This window comes from Poecilia reticulata, chromosome 18, assembly GCF_904066995.2.
Source record: "Poecilia reticulata chromosome 18, P_reticulata-male-v2, whole genome shotgun sequence".
NCBI classification, from domain to species: Eukaryota; Metazoa; Chordata; class Actinopteri; order Cyprinodontiformes; family Poeciliidae; genus Poecilia; species Poecilia reticulata.
Window position 1 is genome coordinate 28573822 of NC_088847.1, and position 22977 is coordinate 28596798.

General features: G+C 40.7%; 1 protein-coding gene across 6 annotated transcripts; it reads left to right on the top strand.

Moving 5' to 3' along the window:
• Window positions 1-4959: 4959 nt before the first annotated feature.
• On the top strand, window positions 4960-21264 carry LOC103480879 (endothelin receptor type B-like). 6 transcript variants are annotated; one of them, XR_014084591.1, is made up of 10 exons: window positions 4960-5166; window positions 7063-7832; window positions 8986-9113; window positions 9677-9878; window positions 13188-13340; window positions 14349-14482; window positions 14568-14676; window positions 17808-17935; window positions 18258-18459; window positions 21107-21264. XR_014084591.1 is itself a non-coding variant. In XM_081599196.1 (9 exons), the coding sequence occupies exons 2-8, from the start codon at window positions 7248-7250 to the stop codon at window positions 17925-17927; spliced, it is 1431 nt and encodes a 476-aa protein (XP_081455322.1). In that variant the 5' UTR covers window positions 4960-5166; window positions 7063-7247; the 3' UTR covers window positions 17928-17935; window positions 21107-21264. The 6 variants fall into 6 exon arrangements, 3 of the variants coding, with proteins under 3 accessions (XP_081455322.1, XP_081455324.1, XP_081455323.1); XM_081599196.1 differs by lacking the exon at window positions 18258-18459; XR_014084593.1 differs by lacking the exons at window positions 17808-17935; window positions 18258-18459 and adding an exon at window positions 16582-16762 and having other exon boundaries at window positions 4961-5166.
• The last annotated feature ends 1713 nt before the right edge of the window (window positions 21265-22977 follow it).

The window sequence follows — 22977 nt, forward strand, 5'->3', positions numbered from 1 at the left end:
CTTCAAGAGTAATTTGTTGATTAACCAGCCTGCGCTTTAAAGAGACAAGCAAGAATTAAACTATCATTTTCCCACTAGAAGAGACTAACAATGTGGAAACTGCATCTGACGCTGTTGTAAATCCAAACATCAAGCATTTAGTTGTAATTATCAATATATCCTTTCATCTCTGTAATAGAGCTCAGGAAATAGACCAATAAAGCAGACTTAATGATAAAAAACGTTATTTCCCTTTTTCCCCTTCAGCCCTTATGTTCAAACGGAGATAATAGGCTTAGATCCAGCTTTTCAAAATGTCTACTTATTCACTTTTTAAATTATGGCAAAAACAAGGTATTAGCAAACATTTTTTTAATTTTGGAAATGTTCTCAAGACTGTCCTATTCTCTTTTTAGGATTCTAGTTATGGGAACCATTGGCTCACTATTGGTTAAACCAATAACAAAATAGGGATTTTGTCATTTGATTTTTGTTACTGACTAGTTATATATTGACCAGTGACATTAAAGTGTTAAATATTAACCTGAAATGAGTTGGAAACTAGAAAAGAGGATGAAAAAGTGTTTATTTTCCATCAAAAAATTTTACATTTTAATTCGAATGCATATATGAACGCTAATCTACTTCCGCTCCAAAGGCAGGAAGTGGACCAACACAAACATGTAACTTTAGCACTAGCAGGAGAAATTACTCTTAGTTTTTAAAAAAAAAGAAATCCTACAACCGCTAAAATCTCCATTTTTGTTTACATTACTTGAACAAGGAAGTTGCGCTGATATTTTTCTGTGTTGTTTCCTTCAGTGGTTCTTGTTGCAGCGCCACTACAGGAGAGGAGGGGAACTGGTTTTCTAAAAGGTTTGGTTGATTTCACTCAGCGCAGTGAAAAATAGAACCAAACCAGCTGAAAATGTTACAAATGCTGCAATTTGGGGTCCAAATGAACCTATCAGGTGTGAAAACATCCTTAAAAATCCTTTTCGTGTTCCCTTCTTTGGAAAAGAAGCAGGGCTGAGTAATTTAATAACAAACCAGATTAAAAGTATGTAAAATGCACAGAATGAAGAAATATAAATGATTTCAAACAAAATGTTTTATCTTTGGGGTCAAACAATTATCTTTCTGCATGATTCAAGTCACATACCGTCTGCTTATCTCTCTATTTATAGTAGTAAAATACAGACTCACACACTGACGCACCACATTTATCCACTGACACTCAATGACGAAGATAACACAAAATACTTTAAACATATTTAGACCATCAGCTCTACAGGGTCAGAGGTCAGACAGGCGTGAGCTCAGACACACTAAAGGTGGATGATGTGTGCACACGTGTTGCAGACGTGTAAACTCAGCATGCGCGGCACGTGTTGCGACCACAAACATGTTCCAGTCAGAAACCAACAGAACAACAGACTCACACTAACAACAGTGAGTCAACAGCTCAGAGTGAAAACTAAGGTGAAAATCTCTTATTTTTAGTTCCCTTCAGCGACTTATTAAAAAAGATGTGCAAAGCTAAGAAAGGCTATCGATCAATGCTTTCAATTCCAACTCTTCTCTCGTTAAAGACATAAAGATAGCACCCTTGAGAATGAAACAGATTACCAGAAAAAAGTTGATTTGGGAGTTAATTACTCTTTAATTGATTACTTTTGAAACTTCCTGTTGCAGATAGTGGACCATAAAGTGGATGTTTACAAGTGAAATTGGACATTTACTTTCACTTGTTCTACAGTAGCAGTATGGAGGACCAAACCTGTCATAAATAAGAATATAGAAATATAGATTTGTTAGTTACTCTTTAAAACATTACTTTTTAACTTCCTTTAGCAAATAGCGCTACTGTGTTGCAATGCTAATGCTAGCTTGTACACGAGAACCGTAAGTGGACATTTACTACTTGTTCTACAGTAGCAGTATGGAGGACAAAGAATAAGAATAAAGACATAAATAATTAAATTGCTCATTAAATCAATATAGACTCAAAAAGCAGCTTGAATAAATTAAATGAATGAGTTCCATTAAATGCAACAAAATAATAAATGCACATGAAAATGTATAAATGGGGGCAGTGGGTTAGGATAAAATAGGAACACATATTATTACCAAATTAACTGATCAATTATTAAATAAATCTCTTCTTATTATTATATTGTTGCATGTAATGGGCCACTAATTTATTTGCAAAGCTCCTTTTGGCTGTAATTACATCAAGACATTTATTCATGTATTGATAATTATGGCAGGATTGGTCCTACATATAACCATAGCTGAAAATAAATGAAACACCTTTAACAAGTGTTACAAAGTCTGATGTAATGGCTTTACTACTCCTTATTTACGTTTATATCACCAGTTCATTTAAACTGTGTTCATTTTATTTCTGTCCTCTTCAGTTACATTGTTAAAACCAAACAGTTCTGTTAGCATCACAGCTTATTTAAAAATGAGACAATCTTAATATTTAGACTTTAATTTGCTTTCAAGTCAAGTAAATTAAATACTTGAAATGCCCTCCACTTCCTCCAGACATTTTTAACTTTTGACCCCATCAAGTTGCTTTAAATTTGTTTGGCATCTTTTGTTTTTTTTGCAAAGAATATGTTCTACTCACTTAAAACTTAAAACGTTGCCTTTGTCTAACAAAAACGTTTTGTAATAATACTTTGTTTTATATTGCAATCTTGCCAACATTTGTTGAGCTGCCTTCAAAGCAACCAGAGGCTAAGTGTTAGCCGAAGTGTATCTCAAATTTATTTGAACACTATAAAGAAGATGAAAAGAAAAAGCTAGAAGAAAATGACTTTGTGCGGCAACAATTGTGTTCAAACAGCAACCCAATATTAAAATTTACAACCTTCCACCAAACTACCAACCAAGGCCTGGGTGGCAAAGCAGAAAGACTGTCGTCTGTTTGTGTCAGACAGTAAAAGTTCAGAGTCGTCAGAGTGTTTACGAGATGTTCCGTCGTAACCGAGTAAAATGGAGGAGAAAAACCAGAAGGAAGCAGAGAGGAGGTGAAAGGGGCACAGCAGAGCTAGAACCTCAGCTGATGAGCAACAACAGCAGGTGGGAACAAAAATGAATAAATGATGTCAAAAATATAGGCTTCACACTGATGTGGGCTACTTTATTTCACTCAAAAACAATGATTACTTATTTTTTCTCTCTCTGCGTATTACAGTGATACATTAGGGTCATTGTTGGAAGAAAAAGAAATGAGTAAACTTCTAAAAAAACTCAGAAAATCAGATTTTTCTCAGAAATGTTCTTGGAAAAACAAGGATATTTCTGAGCTGAAATATTTAGCTTCAAAAGTAGAATTTTTTTTTTTTACTCTTGAAACTCAGATTTTTTAGGTTAATCTGAACATTTCTGAGTTTTTTGGTTGAAATGTATTCCTTTCTTTTTATCTACAATGGCCCTAACCTTGCTGTGTTTTGATGATATTCTTTATTGAGTTGTATTTTAGAAAAGGAAACCAGTCAAATGTAAAAAAACCCAAAACAAAACGTGTATTTGTGGTCATGTTGAAAACCTCTTCAATGAAGTCAGTCCATCCATCCATCCATCCATCCATCCATCCATCCATTTTCTTCCACTTATCCGAGGTCGGGTCGCGGGGGCAGCAGCTTCAGAAGGGAGGCCCAGACTTCCCTCATTCCAGCCACTTCTTCCAGCTCCTCCAGGAACCCCAAGGCGTTCCCAGGCCATAGAGAGACATAGTCCCTCCAGCATGTCCTGGGTCTTCCCCGAGGCCTCCTCCCGGTGGGACGTGAACACCTCACCAGGGAGGCGTCCAGGAGGCATCCTGACCAGATGCCCGAGCCTCAACTGGCTCCTCTCGACGTGGAGGAGCAGCGGCTCTACTCTGAGTCCCTCCCGGATGACCGAGCTTCTCTCTCTAAGGGAGAGCCCAGCCACCCTGCGGAGGAAACCCATTTTGGCCGCTTGTATCCGTGATCTCGTTCTTTCGGTCATGACCCAAAGCTCATGACCATAGATGAGGGTGGGAACGTAGATCGACCGGTAAATCGAGAGCTTCGCTTTTTGGCTCAGCTCTCTCTTCACCATGACGGACCGGTACAACGCCCGCTTCACGGTAGACGCTGCCCCAATCCGCCTGTCGATCTCCCGCTCCCTTCTTCCCTCATTCGTGAACAAGATCCCCAGATACTTAAACTCCTCCACTTGAGGCAGGACGACCCCCCTGACCCGGAGAAGGCACTCTACCCTTTTCCGGCTCAAGACCATGGCCTCGGATTTGGAGGCACTGAGCCTCATCCCGGCCGCTTCACACTCGGCCACGAACCGCTCCAGTGAGAGCTGCAGATCACGATCTGATGAAGCCAACAGGACCACATCATCCGCAAAAAGCAGAGATGTCAATGAAGTAATTTATTCTTAAAATTTCTAAAGTATTTCACGATGGGGTGTTAAGGCCATTGTATATAGAAAAAGAGTACATTTCTGCCTAAGAACTCCAAAAATGTGAGATTCTCAGAAATTTCTTTGAAAGAGTAAGGACATTTCTGAGCTCCAAAAGTTAAACCTGTGAGAAAAACACTCAGAAATGTTTAGATGTTTAAAATATTAACGTCAAAATTTCAGATTTTTATTTATTCAATTTTTTCCATTTAGGACTCATAGATTTTATTGTTTCTTTTTTTTTCTCTCTACACAATTTCGGAGATTTCCGGCTTCTCTATGGCGCCTCTTGCAACATGGCGCCTCTATGCGCCGCATGAAGTGCATTCACACTGGTTTACTGTAAAATGGCGGATTACGGCCAAACAACAAAAAGGAGTAAATATCTGCAAAAAAAAAGGTCAAAAATTTTGAAATTAAGCTAGATAAAACTAGGAAATTTAAAGTTTAATGAATGTAAAAAAAAATAAAAATAAAATAAGACTTTCGAAACTCGGAGAATTTCCAAAAGTCGCAAATTTTCGACTCAATTCTGAGTTGCCATGGCGACGTGAAAACAAACAGCAATTATCGTCCGTCACGGAGTGAAACGGAGGTTTGAAAAGCAGGAGAAAATGACGGAGAAGAGGTGAAAGGGCGGCACCAGGGGCAGACGACAAAGAAGGGAAGCAGAGAAACCAGCTAATGAGCGATGACAGGAGGAGGGGAGAGGAGGAGGAGGAGAGAGAATAAGGGGTGAGTACGAACCAGAACCCACCGTCTGGACCAGTTCTGTCTCCACCCTGAACGGCACACTTGTCCTTTTTTTTGTGCTGCTCTGTCCCGCAACCTTAAATGGAATATATCTGGAAAAAAATAAAAATAAAAAGAGCAGACAAATAGAAACAGGTGAGGTTTGAGTTTTCTTCGTTAACCTTCTTTCTGATCATTCAGAAAAAACTTTTAGAGAGAAATGTTTGTTTTTTGAGCTAAGAAATGTGTTTTATTATAGAAATAAACTCTTTACAGCAGCGTAATCTAAGATTGTTTAGTGTTAAATACAGATTATTTTGTCATGTTAGTCAATTATTTGTACATGTTATAGTTTTTCAGCCTATTGTGGTTTGAAAGATTATACATTTAACTAAAACTTTTAGCTAGCGGTTTGCTGTGGTCAGATTTAAACATTAGAAAATAAGGACAATAAATGTAAATTTCAATTAAACTTAAGAAACTAGAACAATTTTCAAGTAAATGATTACTGTAGCATCTTTAGTCTTCCTTTTATTTTGAAGCCAGGACGTATTTCTTGTGTTTAATCCAAAAATAAATAAATAAATAAAATAAAATAAATTCTAGCAGCACATGTGAAATTCATGTTCAAAACTGCTTTATTGGTCCTAAAGGGAAATTCATCTTAATTCAAATTCTTCAGGTATTCATTTATTGAGATTTTTTCAAACTTTTGTTCGGACTTTTCTGCAGGAAAAAATAGCTTTTATATATATATATAAAAAATTTTTCTCTTTAGTGATGATGAGTTACCATAGCAAAAGGATGGTTTACAACAATGAGTAGCTGCTTAACACTGCAAAAGCTGAAATGATACAAACAGAAAAGACTATGGTAATTTATTGATCATTGAAAAGGGGACATTTGTTTGGAAACAGGAAGGTAAATGTTGAAGTCTTCTCTCTGCAGACGTCAAACTCCATATTATTTAGCAAGAGAGCATTCAACACCTGTATTATGTTGGCAACTGTTTACGTTCAAACTGATGACATCAGCCTGTGATGTCATCAGGATACAGACACACAACTCCAATACAGTATCTGGTGATTTTAATTATGCCTCACTTTCTTAACTTTCTTCAAATTGGGAAACACTTTATTGATCATAAAAGGGAAACTAAATGTTGCTTGATGAAGTCGTCATTGAAGATGCCCTCATTACATTTAAATAATCTGTTTTAGGTTCCCAGTGGGAGCCATGGATGGTGGCGGGGTGGTGTGTTGTCGGGCGTGGGGCTGTGGGGGAGGCTCGGGGGGGTGGCGGTCCCCCGGCCCGGGCCTTGTGGGGTGCCTGGGAGGAGGAGTTTCAATTTGTTTTGATGTCTGAGTGCATCTGGAGAAATTGGGCCCTCTCCTGTTGAGTAAAGTGTATAATATAGAGATGGTCCCCCAGTAAATTATATAGTGGGCTTGCCCAGTCACTGTTTCACTCATGGTTTTTTCAATATTTTCTCCAAGTGTTTTCTGGGCAAAAGAGACTAACGAATAATTCCGTCCTGTTCCCCCCGCTGACGTTCCCACGAAAGGTACGTCCTGTAAACATATAGGGCCCGGTCATTAGCCCCGCCCCCCGGCCCGACGATGACTTATTCCGCTACTGTGTGTGATGGTGTATTTTATAGAGTTTTTAATTCATAACTTTTTTCCCACTGATTGTTTTCTACCTTTAGACATTAAAAATCCATAAAAATGTGCTTCCGCCACAGATTGTTGGGTTATTCTGAGCTTTGAAGTTTTATTATACATCTGGAAGGTATTCCTGTTACTATTCTGTCATAAAAAAAACAAGCAAGGTCTTGACGTTGTGTTTAATAGTGTCTGCACAAACTAACACAGATTTGTTTTTCTCTTTTTTTCCCAGATTGTCTCCAAACAACCAATCAATCAATCTGATAGCTCCTAGTTGGTACTGAATCAGTTAGAGACATTTCTGCTTTCATTAAAAGGTTCTGCTACCAACAGATCCTACTTTGGTTTTGAGGAAACCAAGCAACTACTGTAAGTACTTTCTCCAGTCAGTTCAAGGATTTCACTGCAGAGTGCAGGATGGTTCCTGGAGTTCAGGATGTTGACTCAGCAAAGGGTGTCACAGTGAAACCAGGGAAGTCCATGTTCCTCTCGCTGCTGCTTGTCTGGTGTTTTCTGTTTGTCCCCCATGTTGGTGGCTTACGCAGCTTCACGCCTCAGCCTCTCCAGTCGGAGGTGACGTTGTCTGAACTCCCCAGCACCAATCGTCCTACAAATGCAGAGACGCACATGTCGCAAGAGACCGCCAATAAACCGTCCGTCTTGTTGGACTCCGAAGCAGAAAACCTGAAGGATGAGAACAGACTGAGGGCCAAACATGATAGAAAACTTGCAAGTTCCAACAACTCGTCTCAAAGCTCTAAACTTAAGCCGCCAGGCCGCCCTAACTGCACTCACGAAATGTCGATAAGAGCCATCTTCAAGTACATCAACACAGCCTTCTCCTTCCTGATCTTTGCTGTGGGGATCATCGGCAACGTCACCCTGTTGAGGATTATCTGCCAGCATAAAAACATGAGGAACAGACCCAACGCCCTGATAGCCAGCCTCGCCATCGGAGACATACTATACATTGTCATAGACGGCCCAATCAATGTCTACAAGGTACAGCTCCTCATGTGTTTTCACCTGCAGCTTAATTCAGGGGTGCCAAACCGCTTAAACAATAAAACTCCAGTTTGTTTACCTTGAAAGTCCGGTTTGTCTGGGGAGGAGGCCAAAAAAGCAAACTCTGGTGTGTCAAAAAAACCTCGGTCTCGGTTTGGTTGAAGTGAACTCTGGTGCGGTTTGAATGCATATGTGAACGCCAAGCGAACCGCAGACTGCTCCAAAAGCAGGAAGGGGATAACAGCTCAGGGCAATCTGGGTAAATACAACCAAAACAAACATGTGAGAGTCTAAGCACTTTGTTTTGCCTTGTTGCTGAAAATCTGCTATATAAATAAAATTACCTTTACCTTTAGCGTTAGTGGGAGACATTGCCTGTTATTTACCAAAGACAAAAGAGAAATCCTACAACCTTCTAAAATCTAACCCTACTCCATTTTTATTTACATTTTGTTAAAAAGAAAGTTGCGCTCACGCTCTTCTTCTGGGATTTTTGAGTCGTTTCCTTCAGTAGTTGTTGGTGCAGCGCCCCCCACAGGTGAGGAGAGGAACAGGGTTTCAGTTAGTTTGGATTGTTTGACAGTGCAGTGTGAAAGCGAACCGCACCAGCTGAAATGTTACAACCTTGGTCTGCAAACAAACCGAGTCTGCTGGATTATCAGGTATAAAAACAACTCATCTCAACCTCCAATGAAACTCATGTTAATAGCACCAGATTTACAATATGACAATTCGCAACATTTGTGGTCGTCCTTCATTATGTCCTATTATTCTGACCAGAACCAGATTGTGTGACACCTTACGATTTTACACAGGGATTTATGTTTAGAAATACTACTTACATAGTGTCACTTGACTAAACAATGAGTAATCATTGATGATTCTAGACATTTCAAAATAAATTAATAAATGCAATAACACTGCATTTTATTAAAACCTTGTGCCTTTCAGCCACACACAATTATTTCAAAACAATTTTTCTGTGAACCCTAAAAACTCACTAAATGTAGTGAAAAGCTATCCAAATTTTAACAACCCATCCAAAGGTGGTTTTTTTCCCCCCCTAACACACCTCACACACACAAATCACAAAGACTTTGTGGCATTTTGTCAGTCTGCTGAAGCTTTGCTGGTGTTTTCTTGTGTGCAGCTCCTGGCAATGGAGTTCCCATTCGCCGACCAACCGCTCGGCCAGTTCCTCTGCAAGTTGTTGCCCTTCATCCAGAAGACTTCAGTCGGCATCACCGTCCTGAACCTGATTGCTCTCAGTGTGGACAGGTAACGCACAATGTCCACGCCAACCTATACGGCCGAGTGTTAGGGCCAAGAAAGTAAAAAAATAAGTAGGAGAATAAAGTAATGGTATTACAGGAATAAAGTCATGTTACGAAAATAAAGTTGTAATTTTATGAAAATAAAGTCATAATGTTATGAAAATAAAGTTATAATATTCTTAGTTGCTTTGAAGAAATAAGATAAAAGCGTTGAAAGTGAAAAAAAATGCCATTGCAACTAGTATTTAACAAATAAATATTAAGGAATTATTGACTTAAAACAAGCAATTTATGTCTGTAAAATTATTTCTAAGTTAGTTTTGTCTTATTTCAAGTGTACTGAGATGTTTGCAGTAGAAATTAGACCAAACATATTCGGTAAGATGTGGTGTTTTTGCATAAAAGTCCAAATAAAGCTCGTGGTCATAACTTGACAAGATGTGAAAGATTTAATGAGGTTCTGTGTTTGTAGCACTAAACCAACCAAAACATTCAACATTGTTTCTGTTAATAAACGCGGTCTGAGAGCTGTTGGTGAACCTAAAACTGGTCTCATTTTGTGTGCAGGTATCGTGCGGTGGTGTCCTGGTCTCGGATTCAGAGCAACGGCATTCCCATGGAAACGGTGGTGCAGATTGTCGTGATCTGGATGCTGTCTGCCTTACTGGCCGTGCCGGAGGCCATCGGCTTCAACCTGCACCGCTTCAACATCGCCAGCAACGTTACCATTAGTACCTGCCTAGTGAGACCCGAGACCTCCTTCTTGAAAGTGAGTCCTGTGTGTGTGGGAGGCGTTTATGTGTCAGAGTATAGATGTGTGTGTTAACAGACATCTAAGGTGTTATAAGATGTCTTTTGTAAAGCAGTGGAGCCCCTAAAGAGAGGCAAGAGGGGGCCATGGCCCCTTTGAGAATCATGTTCAGGTCATACAAACATAGGCTGCAGTGTTCGCACTGCAGCCTGAAGGAACCCAATTTCATCCATCCATCCATTTTCTTACACCCTTGTCCCTTAGTGGGGTTGGGAGGGGTGCTGGTGCCTCTCCAGCTAACGTACTGGGCGAGAGGCGGGGTCACCCTGGACAGGTCGCCAGTCTGTCGTAGGGAAACACAGAGACACACAGGACACACAACCATGCACACACACACTCACACCTAGGGACAATTTGGAGAGGCCAATTAACCTGACAGTCATGTTTTTGGACTTTGGGAGGAAGCCGGAGTACCCGGAGAAAACCCACCATGCACAGGGAGAACATGCAAACTCCATTCAGAAAGACCGGGGTCGGGAATCAAACCCAGATCCTTCTTGCTGCAAGGCAACAGCTCTACCAACTGCACCACTGTGCAGCCGGGGACCCAATTCCAATTCTGTCAAATTGGATTTTTTTTTTGACTCAAGTAATTTTTGCTCTTCTGGTCACCCCTATGAAAATTCTCTGTGGGCTCCACCGTTTCACAGATGCTTTGAACAGCATATCTCCTTATAACGGAACAAGTGGCCGTAGTTGCGTCGTTTTGTTAAAGTTTTGGCCAATGGAGACTAAGTGAAACTACTTTTATCACCACTGGTGTCCAACTGCACAGCATGATGATCGGCCTCCAGCCGTCTGCTCCACTTCCACCACCTCTTTGTTGTTCTAGGCGAGGCCTCTTCGACTCAGATAGTTTAGTTTAGCTGCATTTCCTGTTTACAAACCTGCTGCAGGAAGCCACTTAAAGCTGAACCCAGGTCATGTGATTTACGGTCAACCATTAGGCAGGCCACTTTTCACGCTGCTACTAAAACCAAAACTGATGCAACAGTTAAAATAACCTTTTAATCAGTGAAATTAACCTTGCAGTTAAATATCAGGATAAAAGGTACATCAGTCAGAGGTCACCGCAGAATATCATGCTTATTCGCATTAAGAGTTATTAAATGCTCAGTCGCTGCTCTTGTTTAACCAGTTTTCAGCTCGGCTTGTGGAGCTGAAAACTCATATTCCTGCTCTAGATTAATTTATCCAACAAACTGTAAAGAGCTGAAAATCACATCTATCTAATATTGAATGATTAATTTGTTTATGTATTTTCCTATAACTGTGACTATTATACAACTATAATAAAGCTGCAACCAAGAATTATTTTAGTAATCGATTATACTATCGGGGCTGCACAGTGGCGCAGTTGGTAGAGCTGTTGCCTTGCAGCAAGAAGGTTCTGGGTTCGATTCCCGGCCCCGGTCTTTCTGCATGGAGTTTGCATGTTCTCCCTGTGCATGGTGGGTTTTCTCTGGGTACTCCAGTTTCCTCCCACGGTCCAAAAACATGACTGTCAGGTTAATTGGCCTCTCCAAATTGTCCCTAGGTGTGAGTGTGTGTGTTCATGGTTGTGTGTCCTGTGTGTCTCTGTGTTCCCCTGCGACAGACTGGCGACCTGTCCAGGGTGACCCCGCCTCTCGCCCGGAATGTTAGCTGGAGAGACACCAGCAACCCTCCCGACCCCACTGAGGGACAAGGTTGCAGGAAAATGGATGGATGGATTATACTATCACTTATTCTGACGATTAGGATAAAAAAATTAGCACATTCTACAGACTTTTCACTTTACCACCAAGTCATTTTTCTGCTCCCGTTATCCAATCAGTTTTCGTTTTTCTCTCTTCCGGTTTGATCTTGTTGCTCCTTCCTTTTAACGTCACCTTTACTCTGCAGCATGTTTCATCTCAAATGTTTGTTTTGTTGCCTGAGTGAAATCCATGCAGTCGTTCATTTATTTCTACACCAAAGAAGACAAAAGGAAGAGAGGGGAATGTCCTGGTGCTTATCTCCAGCGGTACTGAGTGGAATCTAATCAGAGAAATTAGGCAGGAAAACAGTCATTGTGGGAAGCCGGCAAACATCCGGCAGGATCAGGGAATCAGCATGAATGGATAATGCAGTTAGCAAAGTGACAAGTTATCAATGAGACTTAGAAGAAGACACAGTAATTCAGGTAAGTTGCAGGTTAACTATGTACGCTCATGTTGGAAATAGAGTTTCTGCACACGTGGGACCATCATGCAAACTTCACATTTTTCATGTTTTTCCTGCTTCCATTTGGGTTCCAACTGTTTCCACAAACAGCCTCAAAAAGACACCCAGCCGTTTTGTCGGCAGGACGTTACTGTTTTTTTAGTGTCTGGAAAGTGAACAGTTTTCAAAAACATCCCGATTGTGACATCACATTCGATGGGCACCTTGCTGTTACCTAGCAACCCAAGCAGAACTCTGCCCCGTTGCCTAGCAACCCAAGCTGAGCTCCAGCACATTCTAAAACTCAGGATTGTTGTTTTAGGAGTGAGATCCAAACTTTCAGTTTCATGCTTATGGAACGTCCTTTCTTTGGGGCCTTGCTAGTAAAACACAGCCAGTCTGATGCTGGGGGTTCTCCATCTTCTCCTTCACCTGCTGCGCAGATTCAATAAATACCAGAGGTCACTCAGCATTATGCAAAATTCACCATTTATACTTCCATTTGTGTCTCAGCTGCTTCTAAAAACAGACCAAGAGCTTAAAATAAACACCAAACCGGGTTTCGGCAACAAGTTAATGTTATTTGATGTCTGGAAAATGAGCTGTTTCAAAAACATCAGGACTGTTAAATCACATTCCACAGCCACTGGACCGTTACCTAGCAACCCCAGCCAAGCCCAGCCCCGTTACCGAGCAACCAGAACATTTGGCCAACTAGTTATTGACCCTTTGCAACTGCGTCACCTAATCATTCGAGGCGCCATGATGGACGTCGGAAGTGAGGGGCGGGAGTATTGAACTGAGCGGCTGAAATTGTTTTCCCAAGTTGTTTCTGTCAGTTTATTCCTGGCTTCTACTTTTCGAGTCGAGCTAATTCGTCTGTGAACAACGAAGGTGTAGGCCAGCAGCAGATTATTTGGATTTAAAGTGAAAGAGGCCCTAAAACAGCTCATTCTCAAAGAAACTACAAAACAGGCAAAACTGAGCAGACTGGAATCCCATTATCTGTGCAAAAAAATATGATGAACATCCTGAGCTGTTCAAGGAAGCATCATGTGTCACCTTTAACTCTTCTGTTTTCAGTTCTACGTCAAGTTCAAGGATTGGTGGATATTTGGCTTCTACTTCTGCATCCCTCTGACCTGCTCGGCGATTTTCTACGGCCTCATGACTCACGAGTTGCTCCGGCACGAGAAGGGAGATCTAAAGCGCTCACTGGGTGAACAACTGAAACAGGTACGCAGAATACATTTAAAGCAGGGGTGTCCAAGGCCTGGGGGCCGTTTGTGGCCCTGGAAATGGTTTTCTTTGGCCCCAGACCACAAGTCAAGACTGATAAAAATAAAATAAAATAAAAATGGCCTATAAGATATAAAACAATTTGTGATTAAAAGAATCTGGAAGTTCCTTTTTTTTAATGAGGCAACAGTCCTAAGGCTTTGGATCTTGAATGTCACACACATTTCATAAAAACTATTAATGTTGAGCAGGTAAAACAAAACAATAAATAAATAAATAAATTTTTGCATTTTAATTCAATTAATTTTGTGACAGTTTAAATTTGCCAGTTTTGGCTCCAAAGACTTTGGACATCACTGGTTTAAATGAATGGTAAAGACTTAAAGAAGCTGCATTTTAATCAAACTTCATGTATGTTATTTATTGCTTGTGTGTTTTTCTTCTCTCTTTCCACCAAAACTGTATGACAAAAGTCTTCAGTCTGGTGCTTTGGTCTCAACTAGCCCATCTTTTTGAAGGACAATTTTGTTTACAGAGTCTTCATAATTAATTTTGTTTGTTGTTTCTGTCGTTTTATTTTAAATATTTAAAATGTCCTCCAGTTTGAGTGTTAAATTTTCACTAGACTGTAAAGTTCACTGATCTTTTAGAATGTGTTCTTGCATTATTACTCTGACCAATCTTGAAAATGGTCTCAGTCAACAATATCCTTGTTTATTGCAATAACTGCTGGGACAATTTATCGTCCAGCAAACTTGATCGTGACAGGCCCACGTAGAACACGCCCCCTTTCTGGGCGGGTTGATGCTTGGGCATTCCCATCTTGTCTATATATAATTCTTTGAACAGCTGAACGCTGGTAAATTGGTTCTAAGGATGAACCGAGACTCCATGATTGTAGAAAGTTCTGATGACTCCTGTTGTACACACAGAAATTAATAACCTGAGCTCAGGTAAATAACCTCTTCAAACACACTAAGGTTTGAATGAATGTCCTCTCTGCAGCGCCGCGAAGTGGCCAAGTCTGTGTTCTGCCTGGTGGTGATCTTTGCCCTCTGCTGGCTTCCTCTTCACTTCAGTCGGCTGCTGAAGTTGATGGTCTACGACCCGAACGACCCTGGCCGCTGCGAATTACTGAAGTGAGCGCTAAAACTTAAACCGAAGGCTGAGTCATTTTTAAATTTGTGATTTTGTTCTGAAAGCCTCGCCTCCTGTCGGTTGCAGCATACTGCTGGTGCTCGACTACTTCAGCATCAACTTGGCGACCATCAACTCCTGCATCAACCCCATCATCCTCTTCTTCGTCTCCAGGAAGTACAGGAACTATTTCATGGTAAGGACATCTTGTTCTTTGGCTTCCTGGCTTGTTACGTGGAAAGAGACTCTGTGCTTCGTCCTGGGTCAGTGCGACGTCACAGTGAGGTCACCGGGTCATGAGAGACAGATCTAAAACTGGGGGTCGGGAGTTGATTAAACACAGAAAGGTCGCGACCTCTGATAAAGTGTTTGTGGGAAGTCAGTAGAAGCTCTCTGGCTAAGAGGAGTGCTCCACTCAGGAGTGACATATTTACTGCCCTGTTCTTTTTATATTCTGGGAATCTTGGGACAAATTTCCCCCTTTAGCTCCACGTTATGTTGCTTCATAAGTGTGCTGCACCAAGAGCAAAATTTGAATGCAAAAGATTCAGCAGGCAGTTTTTTGATATCTAGCTAACTTTTCTCACATCTATCACACTTAGTAACCGTCATATCTTCACCCGCCTTGCCTGCTGGTGGTGGTCAGAGGACCAGGTGGCGCTCGTGAAGGCAGCCTTGCCTCAGTCAGTGGCCTGCCACCATCAGCATGTGAATGTCTGTGCGAATGGGTGAATGACCGAATGCAGAGTGAAGCAGTTTTGGGTTCTCTGGACTTGATAAAGCGCTTTAAAAGTACAGGATATAAACCACTTGAGAAATTCTTCCACACATCCTTGGCCACAGAGCCCACTTTTTGGTCATTGGTGGGGTCGGCTTGAGCACAATGAGAAAATGATCAGTAACAACAAGTATATTTCCAATGCCCTCCTTTGACTTCTCCAGGCAGAGAAAGTCTGTAGATACAAGCTCCATAAGGGCACTGCTGTGGATGCTGACAAGAGGAGCTCCGACACTTCTTGTGGGAGTCGTCCTTTGTCTTCACACTGCTCACACCAAGATGTGATTTCTTGGGACATATCTGACCAGTAGAATCTCTCAGTTATCAACTGTTGAGTTCTCTAAAAGCCTAAAGGCCTCAGCGTTGGCATACTCCACTGGGCGGAGGTCCATTCAAGATGGACTCGACGCAGACGTCCGCACAAGGATACACTTTTATGATCACGTGTGTGTACTTGGTATCACACAGTGTCGGTGTAGGTGAGGATCTACTCTGAAGTTAAGGCTGGTGGGATATTTACACTCGCCACTGTGTGTCGATCAGGACAAACTGTAGATGGGATTTCTTTGCAATCTCTCTTTATTGAGTTGGTACAGCAGTGGTACAGATGTGCAGCAAAGGGTGGGCTTGGAGTTGGAGATGTGGTCTAGATCATAACAGAAATAAGCCCACATTAATTCACCTTGCACATTTATCCAGTACAAGTGGCAGCAGTGACACCTGCTGGCCACAAACTGACCACATGTTCATCAAATGCTACGACTGATAGCTAACGAGGTTTACCCACGTGAAGTAACTTAAAATTCACAATAAACAGGCACATCAACATGTACGGATACTAACGAGCACACGAACAGTAATAAGCCAAAATACTTGAAATACTATGCAACATATACTCGCAGGTGAGAAGCTAACAATGTGCAGCATGCTAACAACGGCCCGACGAACAAACGTCATCATACCGCACAGGCGGAACTACTAAATAATAATTACCTTAACACATTTAACAACAAAACACTTACAACAAGTCAGGAACGCACGTCCACCCCAACCGAAACCGTCGGCACCAGCTGCACGCCTCCACGCTCAGAGACACGGTGTTTCTGCAGCTGCTGAAAGTGCCATGGAGAACTCACCACTGGGTGGCGCACCTCCCCGTCCCAGACCAAACCAACCAACACCTGGCCCAATCTCAATAACAAACAGTAATGTCCACTCGAGCCTTTGTAACAGCCGCCCCCAAATGTATAAAGTACATTTGTTTCTAAACAGAGGCAATAATTTAAGTCTCTGATGATGAACCGTGGCTGTTGGAATCCTCAGGTACTGCAGGAAGAACAATCATCCTCGCCACTGGTCGGTTGTAGACTCGGTCCTTCACTCGAACATCTGCAGACCTGATGCGGCCGTCAGCACTTGGATGCAGCTTGGTCACTCGTCCGACTGGCCAGAGTGCTCTGGGAAGTTGAGGATCCACGAGCATGACCACCGTATCCTCAACCAGGTCAGCTTGAGAAGTCTGCCATTTCTGTCTGACTTGTAAATTGGGAAGGTATTCCCTGATAAATCTGGACCAGAAATGGTCTGCCAAAGCCTGTGAATGCCGCCAGCGGCGTTTGCTGGGAAGTTCAGTTGTAGGGTACACAACCTGGGGCAGCGACCCGTCCAGCCGCCCCATCAACAGATGATTTGGTGTTAAAGGGTCAGGGTCAGCAATGCTGGAGGATACATAACCTAAGGGTTTCGAGTTCAAAATTCCCTGCACTTCAACAAGGACTGTCCTGAGCACCTCTTCTGGCAATGGTTGGGCCCCGACAGTGGCATACAAAGCCGTTTTAACAGAACGTATTTCTCTTTCCCACACTCCACCAAAATGAGGGGCACCAGGGGGATTGAACTTGAAAGCAATCCTTTGCTTGGCAAGGGATTGCTGCAGGTCAGGAGACATCTTTGCTATGGCCTGTTGTAGCTCTCGTTCCGCCCCACGGAAGTTGGTCCCCTGATCTGAGAGAATTTCTGAAGGTGTACCCCGACGGGCTATGAATCTCCTGAGGGCCATGAGGAAGGAGTCAACATCAAGATGGGTGAGGATGTCAAGGTGGACAGCCCTGGTTGTTACAAGTCAGGAACGCACGTCCACCCCAACCGAAACCGTCGGCACCAGCTGCACGCCTCCACGCTCAGAGACACTGTGTTTCTGCAGCTGCTGAAAGTGCCATGGAGAACTCACCACTGGGTGGCGCACCTCCCCGTCCCAGACCAAACCAACCAACACCTGGCCCAATCTCAATAACAAACAGTAATGTCCACTCGAGCCTTTGTAACAGTCGGCATGAGCAAAGCAGCCGCTCTAGATTGAATATAATGTAAATATAGTTTTTTTTTTATGACACCCAATGTTTTCTTTGTTTGCTGTTTCGCCAAAACTGCTAAATCGCCCCAAAAACCTGCATTTGATTTACACAGCCTCGGTGTTCTGTTAAATGATGAAGGTGGATAAGATAAAAAATAAGGGACATCTTGGATCTGTTTCTTGGTTCCCTCTGCAGACACCGTGTGGTCCAGATACTCCACCTCCTTCTTCATCAATTGGCACATCAAAGACCAGCTGGATGTGTTCCAGATTCTCCTCAAATATTTTAGAAAATATTACGAGGTCCTCAAGATAACTGAGCAGGTGAGTGAAATTCAGATCTGCTCTGGCTATTCTGAAGCCCGAATGGCATTCTGTTGGCCTCAAATAGCCCGATGGGCCCTCTGAATGGAGTTTTGTGTTTATCAAAACTCCATGTGGCAATGTAAGTGTTACTGGCCACTTACATTGCCAGTAACCTGACGTTGGATCCAGCCTGGAGAAGTATTTAGCTTGCCCCAAAGCCAATAATGCTTCCTGTATTCGATGTATTCGTGGCAGAGGGAATATGTCACGTGTGGTGCAGGAGTTCGGTTTTGCCTAGTCAATACAGAACCTTAATGACTCATCTTTCTTGTTGGCCTAGAAAGTCCGGTTTGCTTGAGGAGGTGTGAATGCACAATCAAACTCTGATGTGGACCAAAAATGTGAACTCTGGTCTGCCTAAAAGCCTAGATCTCGGTTCGGTTGAAGTGAACTCTGGTGCGGTTTGAATGCGTATGTGAACGTCAAGCAGACCGGAGGCAGCTCGAAAAGCAGGAAGTGGACTACAGAGCAGGGCATTCTGGGTAAATACAACCAAAACAAACATGTGAGAGTCTAGCGCTAGTGGGAGAAATTGCATGTGGCTGTTTACCAAAGAGAAAAGAGAAATCCAAGAACCGCTAAAACCTCACATCACTCCATTTTTGCTTACATTTTATGAAATGCAGTTGCACTCAATTTCTTCTTCAGAGGTTTTCTTTAGTTTCCTTCAGTGGCTCCCGGTGCAGCGCCACCACAGTTGAGGTTTCTCAAAGGGTTTGGTTTGATCTATACAGTGCAGTGTGAAAGCAAACCACACCAGCTGAAAATGTAACAAATGTTGCAATTTTTCAAAAATTATATTGCCATGTTTTTACAGCTGAAGAGCTTCTGTGCAATTAGCGTTACTAACATAACCTATTAGCTTTTCGGTTGTAAACATGGTAATATATGGCAGCTTTTTTTTAGACATTTCCATGTTAAATGTGTTGAAAGTACGCAAAATGTGAGAAAAGTAAGCTAAATATAAAAAAAAAACTGTGCTAAATCTTTTACGTTCAAATTTTACAATTTGCAGCCCTTAGTTAAGGAAACAAAGACAATCCGATTGGTTCTGTAGCTAACGCTAACGGGGATTGTTGCAGACCCAAACTCAAATCAGCTGGAATATTCAAAATCTGCTGGTGAAGACTTCAGATTGAGAAGGAAGCAACACAAGGAAAAAGAAAACGATCAGATTAAAAAACTCATAGAATTAGGACAACGTGAAACAAGGATTTTTAAAAATTATTATTTTGTATTTTGTTGAACTATTCAGAAAAGGAACGTTTCAAAACAGGAAGATAATTTTACTTTTCAAATGTTTTGCCTTTTTTTTCCTCCTATTTCAGCAGCTACAACCATGTATCGTTTTACTTTTTCTTTCATATTGTCCCAAATGTTTTCAAAATGAGACAGTGATGCTGCTGAAACACACTCAGAAAGTCATTTTACCTGAGTGATTTTACGAAATATATCTGGATAAGTTTTCCTCCATCATCATAAATGAGGTTAAATCAAAAGAAAAATAGATTTTTAATTCTTCTGCTAGGCTTCTCTCTGTTACTTTTTTAATTGTATGTAAGATGACAATTTTCAAAGGTTCTTCTAAATTCTAGATTTTGGAATTTCATAAAATGCTAATTTAGCCTTTTCTGTGTCCCTATTGACTAAATAAACTAATGCTAATAGTTTAAAGTGAATTTTATGTCCCATAAACTACAGTTTAAGTGGAGTTGTAGTTTTATTCTGGCAACAGGATTGGATTTAAAAGCATTTTTTGGTGTCACAGTGACCGCCGGCAGCTTTATCTTCGTTCTGATGGAAAGCATTTCCAGCTGGGACATTCTCTTCCTGTCTGCGAAAGCAGCTGATTCGGTTGAATTTGCCTTTTGTGGCTCTAGTCCAGGACTAAAATGCTTAAAGTTTCAGCCATGTCATCCAGGTTATCTCGGCTCGGCCTTGGAGACCAGAAATCCATCAGGTCAAGATAGCTGCCGTCACAAATACTGAAATAAAGATTGTTATGACGGCGGAGTTTAAAAACGAAGGTCTACAGAGAGTTCAGACATTAATATGAAGGAGACCAGAACCTGGTTGTAAATCTGCTGTCCATCAGAAACATAATTTTAAATGCGACAGTCACCGGTGTTAAATAGTGAGAAAAAGTTTATAGTCTTGGTTACATCCTTCACTGTTGCTTCTTTCTACCTGATTTTCTTCTCTGTTAATTGGCCAAAGAGAAAAATCAGAAAGAGGAAGGAAGATGGGATAAACTGAGTTGGATTGTAGCAGATCAATAGGATCAGTATTGATCCATGTACTTCAATTATTTAATGTTCCTGATGCCAGATTGTGTTTGGACTGACTGAATGAAATGGTGCAGCTGCTTCCCAGTGGCTGGGTGAAGGACAGAAAACAGTTTTCAGACAAACTGTGACAGAAACCAAGTCTGTTTAATAAAATCAATCACATTTTACTCTAATTATGTTTCCAGTAACTTTTATCAAGTTATATGCGGATGATATTGTCACTTATATTTCAGAAACATTTGATTCGACCTCCTATTTGAACGTTTTAATGGAAAGAAAAACAAAATTTTGACTTGTTGAGCACTTGGCATGAGCTCAGATGTGTCTTCTATTGCTATGTGCAAAAGTCTTGAGTCATCCCTTATTTCTCTACTATTTTGCTTACAATCAGAATCTCTTGTAGCCTGAATGTCTTCCAAGGAGTTTATTTGGACTTTGTTCCAGGAAATGTTCAGCTGAATGTTTATTCCTTCGTTGAGCTGCCAATTTGTTTAAAAAGTCCAAAAATACTCCACAGTTTTTCAAGTTAAACACTAATTTTAAAAAGGTTTTGAGGAAATTCTGTTATGACTCAAATACTTTTCCCTACTGAACATTTTGAACAGAGTGAAAGAGAAAAAACATCATTTTGACTTGTTAAGCACTTGGCATGAGCTCAAAAGTGTCTTCTATTGCTACAGTGTTGTGCAAAAGTCTCGAGTCATCCCTAATTCTGTTATTATTTTGCTTACAATCAGAAAAGCTATCTGAAGACTTTTTCCTCCAGCTGAGACTGAACATTTTGAACAGAGTGAAAGGAGTGACTGTCTCTGCCTGTCTGTCTTTCTCCGTCTCCCTGCAGAAGATGCTGTTTTGCTGCTGTTACTCTCGGCCTTTCTCCAGCACCCTGCAGACTCTCCAACGTGGGACCAGTCAGCGGTTAAAAAACTCCGACCACTGAGGGACTCACCTCCACAGAAACGTTGTCACATATGACCCATAAAGTTATGATGGATCTTATTTTAGCTCTTCCAGTTTTGGGAAAACAGTTAAGATGTCAGGAAAAGTAGATATTTTAGACACTATTTGAGCAGTTATTTCCCAGAAAGGAGATGGAAAAACTGTGTTTAGATGATCACCTTTAACCTCATCCACCTTGTTTGAGAACCTAAAAGTGCAATTCACAATAATAATTAAATCAAATAGAGGATATTACTGGTTCTGCTGAAGAAGGACATGCTGTGGATAAAACTAATGTTCAACAGCGCCATCGAGTTAAACCAGGAATACTAAAAACTACATCTGATACGTGTATTTCAAAGATAAGCAAATATTTTACTATAAAATGATAAAAGATACCCTAAAAACTGTACCATAAAATAAAAAAGCAGCATAAAAAGGCTAAAATATCCTGCAGTCTTACAGTAAAACTTCACTGGAGCCACTAATCCAGCGCTTGAACCGGATCTTCATGTTTCCTTGTAACATGACGGATTAAAAATGTTTCATTTTATTTTTTCTGATCATGGCATCTATAAACAGGAAGATGTTGTTTTCCAAAACAAAGCTGCAACTTCGAGCAGGCTGTAAATACAACCTCCCTTTTTACTCTACAGCACATATGACTTATTTATCACGGAGCTTCATTTAAACAGCTGAGATAAATCTGACGCCACAAACTGTAAGAACTTTTACCCACAGACGGGTTTAAAACACGGATTATTTTATTCACGTTCTTTCTTATGGTTGCAGAGTCTCGTTTTCTTTGTAAATTTCGCCATGTAACTCTATTAATGAATACATTTGTCGAATTAGCTGTAGCTTTTAGCCGGAGGAACCGTTAGCAAACAAAGCAGAGCTTCTACTTCGACTTCACATTTTTTATCTAGATCCGGGTAAGCAAGGAGAGGAGAGCCATCTAGTGTTTGTAAATACAAACTGCAGGCCGTGTCAAAATAGATGGAAGCACCTTTTTTTTTTTTTTCTCTCGCGCCACGTGAATCATGTGATCAACAGCCGGATGTTACTGCTGACGCAACAGACGAAGTAGACGACAGGAAGTAGTAGGTATTATTTATCAAGACTGATCAATTTGAACAGTAAAAGGATGAAAAAAAAATAATGAATTTCAGATTAATTAGAAATTATTTCACTGGACTCTGAGTTCAGTGTTTAGGGCTGAAACAATTAATTGAATTAATCACGATTAATCGATCATTGAAATAATCGTCAACTAATTTTGTAACTTGATAATAGAATTAAAAAAGGCCATTTGCTGAAAGAAAAACACTCAGAGCAGCAACTGAGCTAAAATTAAACTAAGAATATATACATTTTGCGTGAAAAAACATTTTTTTCCTATAATATATTCCGCCCAGAACTTCTCAGGTTGCACATTTTTAGCTTCTGTAATAAAAAAAAAACTTTGTTATCCAAGTACTAATTTGTTAATTAAAACAAATATCCATAATTTGCTACAAATAATCAAACATTCAATAATGGTTTGCCATGTTGTTGCATTTTAAGCAATAAAATGTTTATTTTAAAAAGGAATTCAATAATTTATTTGCATTTTTTTATGCATTTCAAATTTTGTATGGAATTAGCCTAAGTAGCTAAATGGAAAACGAGAAAAATGTGACATCAAATCCGATTAATTGATTAATTATAAGAATAATTAAGACAAATATTCAGAGTGAGGCTATGCTGCCGCAACACAGCACTAATATGAAA